This window comes from Megachile rotundata, chromosome 4, assembly GCF_050947335.1.
Source record: "Megachile rotundata isolate GNS110a chromosome 4, iyMegRotu1, whole genome shotgun sequence".
Taxonomy (NCBI): Eukaryota; Metazoa; Arthropoda; class Insecta; order Hymenoptera; family Megachilidae; genus Megachile; species Megachile rotundata.
This window is the reverse complement of record NC_134986.1, coordinates 3,756,277-3,767,434: the sequence shown is the minus strand read 5'-3', so window position 1 is coordinate 3,767,434 and position 11,158 is coordinate 3,756,277. Positions and strand designations below refer to the sequence as shown.

General features: G+C 30.2%; 1 protein-coding gene across 1 annotated transcript; it reads right to left on the bottom strand.

Annotated features, from left to right (window-relative positions):
* LOC143264272 (odorant receptor 4-like) lies at window positions 1-6,733 on the bottom strand. Its single transcript, XM_076530699.1, has 6 exons — window positions 6,358-6,733; window positions 4,224-4,551; window positions 1,798-2,010; window positions 1,605-1,718; window positions 924-1,079; window positions 1-702 (listed from the first exon to the last, which is right to left on the bottom strand). The coding sequence occupies exons 1-6, from the start codon at window positions 6,624-6,626 to the stop codon at window positions 652-654; spliced, it is 1,131 nt and encodes a 376-aa protein (XP_076386814.1). The 5' UTR covers window positions 6,627-6,733; the 3' UTR covers window positions 1-651.
* Window positions 6,734-11,158: the final 4,425 nt, after the last annotated feature.

The following is an 11,158-nucleotide window of genomic DNA, read 5'->3' as shown; positions in this document are numbered from 1 at the left end:
TGAAGTTTAACCATTTCTTATATAATTAATAATAAATGCATTTGAGAGTAAATATAACGATTTTTATTACTTCTTTTCATGTCATAATTTCAAGTAATAAAAAATTGTAGATAATTTGTAAGAAACGGTGCATTTTAATTAGCTTAATCTATGGGGGTAAAATAATCTGGCACCAGCGCTAGCTGTATGTTCTTCAGATTAAATAATAGTTCATTCAATGCATTATACACCGCAGAAAATTTGCTCAAACTTTTTGTATGATCATTTTATTATCTGATGTGCAAATGTTTTTTACCTTTGTTGACTATTTGTACAATTGTAAGTTGTGATCTTTGTCTTAAAAGTTATGGATGTGATAGTGTATAAAATATATATGGTTTTACAGTTATAACTGGATATATTTACGAATATCAAATAATTCTTTATTTGAGCAAAGAATTGTTGGAATAAGTCGCAAATGAGATTTACGGATAAAACGAACTTTACTGATAAAAAATAGTTTACTGTTCGAATAATATAAAAATTATTCTGGAATAATTTCATTCGCAATTTTTTTTAGAAAGTTATTAAAAGACGAAATCGTTCATTATTTTCCAACATCTTCGAGGCTGATTAAATAAATCATACTTCAGTGTTCACAGTTTTTGATTTTTAAGACATTGCGAGAAGTACGGACATGTATGAGCCCGATGCTTTTAAGATCTACAAATATAACGATAATATTATTACTAAATTATGAAAATGTTATGATAATACTAATATAACAAATTCATTAAATTTCATGCTTCGAAAATTGTATTGATAAATAAATGTATCATCGTTAATATATTATCGTCATTGTTAAATATAATACTATCTACGAAAAAGCTGTCTGTATGTAGGCATACACGAACTATGCAAATAACAAAATATAAAGTACTTACACTCGTAAAATTTTCCAAAGACAGACTCGAAAATTTTCCAAAAGTAAACTTGAACCCCTTTTGCGATCGTAATATTACAATTATTAAAAGCTGGCTCTCATTCCGACGTAAATCATACCAAAGACATCTATACGCTGATTCACAAATTAATTTACTCTAAAAACAGAAAGATATATTTTAACCAGTTAACTGCGGCGATCTTTTTGCAAATTGCGCACCAGTGTGTGTCGCGATAATCAAGCGATAACGAGTTAGCTCTCAAGAATTTATGAATCCACCTCAAATTACTTACACTTTTTATTTGTTTATTTCATTTCGTGTTGACCTCTAAACATTTTAAACATATTAAAATTTACGAATATAATTTAGTTCTCGTCAAAATTACAATTTTATATCAAATTGTAGCAAAATTTTACGCATGACGGATATAGTCGTCATGACACAAAATTCTGCCACATCTCCATGACGGACATAGTCGTCAAACACACTTAACTGGTTAAAAAGGAAGAATACATTATAAAATTTCCAAAAAACAGACGGGAACTAAATTGACACAATGTTTGAATAAAATTAAATATCTGAATAGGTAACACATATTGAATTAACAGTTTTCATTAAGTAAATTTGTAAGAAATGCATTAAAAGTAATAAACTCTTTGATATAATAAATTATTTAACAACCTTGGTGCTGAGGTATTCTCCGGAAAAGCAATATATATACGCTTCTACCCAAATGTTAACGAAAAACATAAGGTATTTCATGACTAAAATAGCTCCTCCACCAGTAGTAAACACCTGTAATATTAAATTGTTTATACAATTAAATTATTGTTACATAATTAAACTGATCAATAACAATAACATTTATGCTTACAATGACGATCATAACACCCAAACAACAGGTAACCAGTGTATTCGTGAAAAGTTGACTCAGTGCGATATACGTAAAGTATTTTTCGATCTTTTCTGTAAATATTATGATATCCTGATGACGTTTAATGAAGAATCTTAATTGTTCTTTATCTACGATAGGCATATCCGTTACTGTCTGACACATAATGTCGATTTGATAACCCACGTGAAGTACCTGCATATTGTTATTTGAATATTAGAAAATGTTAAAAACAAATGATATTATATAGCCTCAACTATTTATGAAATAATAATTTTATAACACGTCACTCAATAAGTCTCCGGTCTGACACATATATGGCGATACTAACCTTCTAACTAAGAATAATACTAACCTTCTAACAGTACGTGTCAAAATTTCAGGGTATTCTGACCAATAGTTTAGAAGTTACAGTCATTTTAGTACCCCCAGTTTCGTAATTTTGAAGACAATGGATAGAAAGGAATTTCGTGTGTTGATTAAACACTGTTTTTTAATCGGAAAAAATACTGTTGAAGCCAAAAAGTGACTTCATAAACATTATAGGGACTCTGCACCAGGGAAATCAACTATCATTGACTGGTATGCTCAATTTAAACGTGGTCATACAAGCGCCGATGATGCTGAACGCTCTGGTTGCCCAAAATCAGCAGTCGTTCCGGAAAACATAAAAAATATCCACAAAATAGTTTTAAAGGGCCGTAAACTTAAGTTGTGTGAGATAGCAGATGCCTTGAAGATATCAGAAGGTAGTGTCTTCACAATTTTGCATGAAAATTTGGGCATGTGCAAATTGCTTTCAAAATGGGTGCTGCATTTGCTGTTTCACGAAGGCAATGCGCCGTGTCACAAGTCGATGAACACGATAGTTCAATTGAATGAATTACGTTTTGAATTGTTTTCCCACACACCGTACTCCCCAGATTTGGACCCCAGCGGCTACTGATTCTTTGCAGATATGAAAAAAATGCTCCAGGGAAAGAAATTTGGCTCAAATGAAGAAGTGATTGCGGAAACTGAAGCTTATTTTGGGGGCAAAGACAAATCGTTTAATATAAAGGGAATTGAAAAGTTAGAGGTGCGTTGGAATCAATGTATCACATTGGAAGGAATGTATATTGATGATTAAAGTGGAATTTCTAAAAAAAAATTTGTTTTTCTTAGTTAGACCGGAGACTTATTGAGTGACGTGTTACTTGTTTAACAGCTCCAGTACTAAATTTATTCTACAACACATCTCGCAAAAGCATTGTTAAGAGCTCGTAAATTCGTTCAAACATACAAATATGAAATTATAAGATGTACCATCCCCAGCCATCGAAATAGGATCATGTACGAAAATTTCACTTTTATAACTATAATATTATGACATGTATGAAAAATTGTCTTAGGTCATGCAAAATTATTACTAAATACGTTGATAACGGTATACACATAGCAATTTGTTACTATCCTGATGATAAATTGTGTGGGTGATGAGCGATTAAGGGCAGTGCAAGCGTTTACGTTAGACTCGAGTACCGATAGCGCGTTAGATGAAATTTAAATGCTATAGAAAATGTCTGCCTACTCTAAAGACTAATTTATTAACTCTCTAACCACATTATCTAAGTTGAATTACAAATATTTGGAAAAATAATGAAAATGTAAAGCATAGCATCAATGTATACGAAGCATGCGCGTACAAGCTGTCACCAAAGCAAAGGGTGGAAATACAAGATGTTAACATATGTTAATAATGTTATGTACAATAGTAGTTACGTTAGTAGCTGTTAGTAGTTATGAAAATTTATAATGGTCCTACTTCGATGGCTAGGGACTGTAGGATAGTGTTGAAAAATTGTTCTAATAACGGTTCGTTCGTATAAAAATAACGAGTAAATAATTATATAAACGATTGTTTAAATATGTAGTAGCTTTTTGCAAATTTTTATGATATAAAGAAATATTCTTTATACTATACTTCAGAAAGAATATGCTGTCCTGCGTTATGAAATTTTAAAAACAAAATTGCAAAATCCGGCTCTATACACTACTGATGTTATACAAGAATCTTGATTTTTAAATCTTGGAATTACTAACAAGTTACACTTTTCCACAATTTTAAAAACAAAATACTGTCTTTGTTTCTCTTGACTAATATGCTATAAGATGAACGAGTATCGGTCAGAACTTATCAATTTTCCACAAAAATACTCGGGCACAAGACTTAATCTTTAAAATTTTTAAATTTCAACCTTGAAAAAATACTTAAAAGCTATCTCAACGAAATGAATGACAATGAATTCATGAAACGAACTCAATGAAATGTACTTGATTTTGAATAATTATAAATTACAAATAATTAGTTATACCGGATGAAACGGTACAAATAAAAACCATAATTAAAAAAATGTACCATTACTTACCACCATTAAAATAAGGGCACTGAAGACGCCGAACGCATAAGCACCTGATGTTTGATAAAAGAATTGTCCAGCTAATACGAGTCCATAAGTAGATGAACTGTCCATGTCGAAAGGGAGATCCATTTTTAAGAACAGTGGCGATGAATTCCTGGGTGCAGTTGCTGCAGTGCCAGCAATATGAGTAACTGGACCTATCACGTACATAGTGAGAATTGTGGTTGTTAAAACATAAGAAAGACGAGCGGTCTTGAGTATCAATTTGTCCGTATCCATAGCAGCATATTTCTTGCATTCCTCTTCCATCGTTGATAGAATGTCGCAGAGTACGCTATGAAATATTTCCATAAATAAATTTATCAAATATAGATAAATTTACTACTAGAGACTATATTAATGCAAGTATACATATACTACAGACTATACTAATACAAGTATATACAATATACTAGAGAGTATACTAATACAAGACGACATTAATTTTGATTAATTATACTTGACAAACTTTTATTTAACAAATAAATTTGATATCCAATTTAAAAATCCCAAACTCTCGAATTTCTGAATTTGTCAACTCATAAATCGGTTAATTCAGATTTTGAAATTAAAAAATTTTACAATTGTTAAATCTTCGAGTCTTCAAATTACTAATTTCCTAAATTTTCGAATCGTTTCATTTGCAGGTTCTTAAATTTATAAATTTCTTTTCTCTTAAAAGATCTAATTTCTTCATATCTTCCTATTTCCAAATCTTTCCAAATTTTTAAATTTCCGAATTCCAAAATTGCTAAGTTTTACATTCATAAATTTCAAAGTCCATGAACTTAAAAATCTCGAGAAATTCCTAGATTTAAAAATATACCAATTAAACCTCGAGTTTGTTACATCACCACTTCCCTGTAAGAGCCCGGGGTGTTCGCCACTTTATATAAAATTTTAATTAATTTCATTACAAGGTACGTTATAATATTATTTCAGAAGATAATTATACACACTTTATAAAGTGTTGACATAAAAGCAATTATACAGAGCATTTACAATCTGATAATACAACCACAAAGGAGGTGAATCTACAAAAATACCGAATAAAGTATTTCCCTATACGACATCAAATTATGTTACAAAAAAATTGAATTTGAAGATTTTTCAAGTTTTTGTAAGAAAATTTTTCGAACACTTGTACGGCACAAAAATGAAAAATGCAATAGATTTTCTAATAATTCAATGAATAATGATGTATATAGTGATTAATACATTTAAACCTTAATACAGTGAGTTATAAAACTAAGTATTAACATAAGTATTGATATAGTATGGTGAATTTAGTCCACGATAAGAATAGACATAAACAACAATTTGTATTATAAATTACACGGATAAACAAATTTTCGTAATATTAATATAATAATATTTAATACTTCATATTCTCTAATTATTAAATTAACATTTTTTGAAATTGTCACTTTCTGTATCGCGAATAAATTTTTATGCAAAACTTGAAAAATATTCAAATTCTGTATCCTCGAAACTCAATTCACGTGCAAAAAAATTAGATTCTATACTCTTGAGTATTCTTTATTTTCTCATGTAGATTAATCCCCTTTTGTACTACTGAAACAAATTCAGATGCTTAATTCGAAAACCTTATCAAATTACATAATTCAGAATCTACACAATTTCACAATTTTAAAATTATGAAAGAAATTAAACGCAGACTATTTATATGATTCCTGTTGTTTTTTCAGAATCATGCAGACTTATTTTTATCGAATCATAATCAAATGCATGTAAGAAGAAGTGTAGTATTGAATCAACAGATACGTGTTGCCCTTAACACTTTAATGGCCGCTCACAGAACATGTGTGTGATGATTGATAAACGTAAGCGATTGCCTCAATAATTACCACATAAGGGCCAATATTAAACTTGTTGTATTAAAAGTTTCGTAATAGTTTTCGTTTGTTTCATGTGTACGTTTGTACACGTTGGATTATTTTGTGAATTTACATAAATTATCAAATTAATTCTTCGAAAACATTACCAGGTCCTGACGATATTTGACTGCGTAGACAGTCCAATAAAGAGTTAATGCAAAAATAAAAATGCATTAATGCACAATAAAAATGCGAATACTTACCTATAATAAATCCAAGAAATAATTAATTTGACATTGAGCTGAGTGAATGCCAATGCAACACAGAAATTATCAACAGATTCCCTAAATGCCTCGAGTCCATAGTGCTGAACGACATATCTGTACTGAAAAACTTGAAATAAACCCGAGACTACTATCCAATAAATTTTGTGCAACGTTGGAAATGGCGTTCCCGGCCAGATACCGATAAAATGAAGACCGATTTTAACGGACGAACTAATTGTATTCGGTAATTCCATTTTTCGTAACATTTAATCGTATTCTATCTTTCAAAATTCCGATCAACGTGTTCGCATTAACGAATCATCTTTCGTTTATCTGGTACCTCTGTTGTCACCATCAGTTCTTGACGACGTACTTGGAGAACGATTTACGGTGAACTGAAAACTTCGAAGAAATTATAGCACAAGCTTATGGCAGTTGTCCGACGATGAATGCCATCAGCATCGTCTTTCGCATTGCGCACATTAATATTGCAGATAATAAAGTTATTACCGATACTGTGCCTGGAGGAAGAGCTAAGAGTGGCGTTTCTCAAATCGTGTTCGAAACTTTGTTGCAATAGCGAATGATTCCCATGAAAAATGGAGGATGTGCAGTGCATTCATGGGGGTGCATACTAAATCACACGAATAACAAATTTTTTTGGTTGCAAATGGGAAACTGAGCTTGAATACCTAAGTGTCGTTTAATATTTTACTAAACTGAAAGTAGTGCGACTATTTTTGGTTTGATGCATGTGTTTGGGGTCTAAGAAAAAAGAAGTGGTGCAAATAGTGGTTGGTTTTGTTGAGAATGTTCTGTTTTGTTTTGAGACGTTGACATATTTCGATTCATATTTTTCTATAGAATTAGTGGATTTCTTCGAATACAAATGATGAGTAAAATTCACTTTTCATTTAATTTCAAGAAACACATTTTTTTTTAATTTTGAGCAAAGCTAATTGATTAAGAGGAGGAAAAGACATAATTAATTAATTTAATCACACTAGGAAGAAGATAAATTGACAAATTATTTGTTTACCATAAATAATTTTATTTTCTGCGAATTAGTATAATTAATTAAACTTCATAAGGCATTCAATTTAGCTATTTTTATATATGTACAGTTTACATTTCCCTGTATTATTTATAAATAATATTAGTAGTACAATTTGTGTACATTACTTAAAAGTAATAATAGAAGTACCCTACACACTTCTGTTTATTTTTTATAATGGTACACTGTGCATTTTTACATATTACTTATTAGTAATAATAGTAAACTTAATTATAAGAATTTATTACAAAATAGCGATTTCGAAACTATCGCTCATATAACATAATTTTTAAAACAATATTAATTTTAACTTACACATTTTTCATTTAAAATAATTTTTAATATAGTAATTTTTTTAATATAACATTTAATATAGTAATTTTTTTAATATAAAATTTAATATAGTAATTTTTTCAGTCTTAAATCTAGTATTTTCGAGTAACATAAAATGAAGCATGATAAAAAGACAGTAGATTTATTAAATCGATGTATTAATAATAATAATAATAATAATTTTTAAAATTATTTTTTATCTCCTCTGACTCCATAATGGAACTAATTAAAAAACGAGTAATTAATTCATCATGAATTGAGTGCCCCAATTTTTAAACGAATCTGCATATCTCACATCAAGATCGATGAAAAACAGGAAAACCTTTTTAAACGTTAATGAGGTCTTGTTATTCTGATAAACAAATATTCGCGAACAATAATAAATTATACAAACCTATATTTAATTTTAAATATACAATGTAGCAATACTTTATATTCTGAATGCTTTTATAATACGTGACATCGTAAGAACCAATGTTGTAATAACAGTTTAAACTTCGTTTAAACTTAAATTTTATAACTCAGGTTAAAGTTTAAACTTTGCCCATTATTTATTTGCCGTTTTTCAATATAAAGTTTTAAGCGCAGTCCAAACTTAGATTTTTCAAGGGGTGGGAAATAATCGTTTAACCATCGTTTAATAAAACAAAAGCTGTTACTTCAAACATTGAGTTTTATTTTATTGCTATCCATTTTGTTTTTAAAAATAAGAACGTAAGACACATTTAATTTAATTACGAATTATTTTGTTTGATATTTTAATACTGTATTTAAGTCTTGTATAAAGCAGGAATAAATGATTTTAATTTAATTAAGGTTTAAATTGCTATTAATACCAGTGTTTTAAAAATTGTAATTATTGTAAATAATTAAATAATTGTATTATAAATAATTATACAGTAATTCTATTCTGGAAAGGAGTGGGCTAATCACTCCTAAAAATTATATGCACAGTAGTGCCGTCTAAAGCTTGAAGAACCACCCAATGACTAAATTGGGAACAAATGATATCCAAGCTAATTCTTAGATAACGATTTATTCGTATTTAGTGTGTGGTGTCGTGTATACGTGCGTAGCTGTGTGTGTGTGAAGTATTAATATGTGTAGGCTGATCTAAGTAATTTTAACTGACTGATCCAGTTGACTGACTGAAAAACTAAATGACTCAACCGACTTATCCGGTTGACTGACTGATTTTTGACCAACTAATCTGATCGATGATTTTTACTGAACTGACTGATTGGAAAATATTCGCTTTTTCGTAACCTTCCCTTCCAGTGCGCCCTTAGCGCGCTTCCCTGTCGAAAGGGAAAACGAAAGCCAGAGTGGGCGAAAGTTGGACTCAAGGAAAAACCAAGAGTCCCAAGAAAACTGCTTTCCGTCACCCCTCAAAACCCTTAGTCCCTGCCATAAATTAGGCCGTACTCCAACATATTCCTTCATAGAATATCTCGTTTGTTCATTTAAAAATGATGAAATTAAGAAAATAAGTTTCGTTTAACTTAATATAATATTTAAGCAAATCAATTTCTTTTATTTAATTTTTTCTGCCATTGCTTAAAAATATTTTTTTGGTGTTAGTAAAAAATTGAAAAGAAAATTTTCATAATTTCTACCATGATTCGAACTCACTTTTCGCAGTTTAATAAGCGTAGAGATTTGAATTCCGTCAGTTTACAGCACATTCTTGATTTCGTATCACTTTACAACAGCGAAATACAAATTACAACAACCTCAAATGTAAATTCTCCCTTATTTTCTAAAGTTGCGTATTATGCTTGTGCAAAATTACTGCCTTTGGTGTCCTCTGTAATTATAACAAAGTTTAACTGTGATAGATGTTTCAAAGGTCGTGTAACCTCATTGTTCTGTAATATGCTCCTCGGTTAATGAAAATTGTGGAAATTACAAAATATGTAGTAGTTAATCGCAATGAAAAATTCTCTTTTATAACTAAATTCATTGGTAAAATTTAGTGTGAAATATTAAGTATTTATTAATTCGAGTAATTTTAATAAATTTTAAAGTAAAATTTAATAAATAAGTATTTAACTACGTGAAAAACTATAAAAACGAAATTGCTGCGAGATTTGATCCCGCAACTTTCAGATCATAACAATTTCAAATATCACTGATACATGATACGGAAATTGCTTTCATTTTATTTAAAATTTTTAAAAGCCGTTTTTTCTATAATTGTATAAAACGTAAACTCTCCTCGTTCGGTCGAATAAATCCACAAACTATAAAAAATGAAAATGAAACAAAAATATCAACATCTGATCGCCTCTTTGTGAATTGCAAGCATTTAAAGTGCATGATACTTGTAACGTACATTCTTTTTACAATTAAAGATTAATGTTTAATTATATCAATATACTTATTTATCATTTTTGATAACGTAATAGTACACTAGTATTAGGTTGGGGAATAAGTTCGTGGCGTTTTGACATTTTCTTTTTTTTTACAGCGACATTTTGCAATTTGCAAGAAGTTATAATATTCATTCGATAGAGCTCTTTCTGCTCTACAAAACTGTGTTAATCGTTTTTTTCAGTAGATTCATTCGTCATTACTATTGAAGCTTAGAAATGGAATATCAAGAAGGTAAAAAGCAGCATTTTCGACACCTGCTGAAACAGACCGGGATATTTGCAATATATACGGAAAAGGTATCATAGGTGAGTCGACAGCACGGAAATGGTTTGCAAAATTCAACCCAAGGTTGGGCAATAAGTTCGTAGCGTTCACTTCGTGAGGCACCCAGGCTCCCAATTTTTCAACAAATCCCATTGAATGGAGATGATTGAGAATAGTTTTGTGGTCACAGTTCATATTTTCGACCAATTTACGACTAATTTGAGGACCATCCTGCTTCACACGTGCTCGGAGACGGTCTTCGTCGAACTCAGAAGGTCTTCCGCTGCGGGGTGGGTTTTTGACGTTAAAATCGCCATTTTTGAATTTTGCAAACCATTTCCGTGCTGTCGACTCACCTATGACACTTTTTCCGTATACATTGCAAATATCGAAAGCGAAGAAAAGCAGGTGTCCAAAATGCTAATTTTTACCTCCTGGATATTCCATTTCTGAGCCTCAATAGTAATGACGAATGAATCTATTGAAAAAAACGATTAACACAGTTTTGTAGAGCAGAAAGAGCTCTATCGAATGAATATTATAACTTCTTGCAAATTGCAAAATGTCGCTGTAAAAAAAAAGAAAATATCAAAACGCCACGAACTTATTCCCCAACCTAATAGGTCTACTTACCTGATTTGAACGAATTTACAACGCTTAACTCCATTTTATTTAAGAAACAAAAATACACACGAAGTTTTTAATACTCGGAAAATAAATAAATATTCAAGAATATCTCATAATTGAAACTAAACACAAGACTGTTTAAAT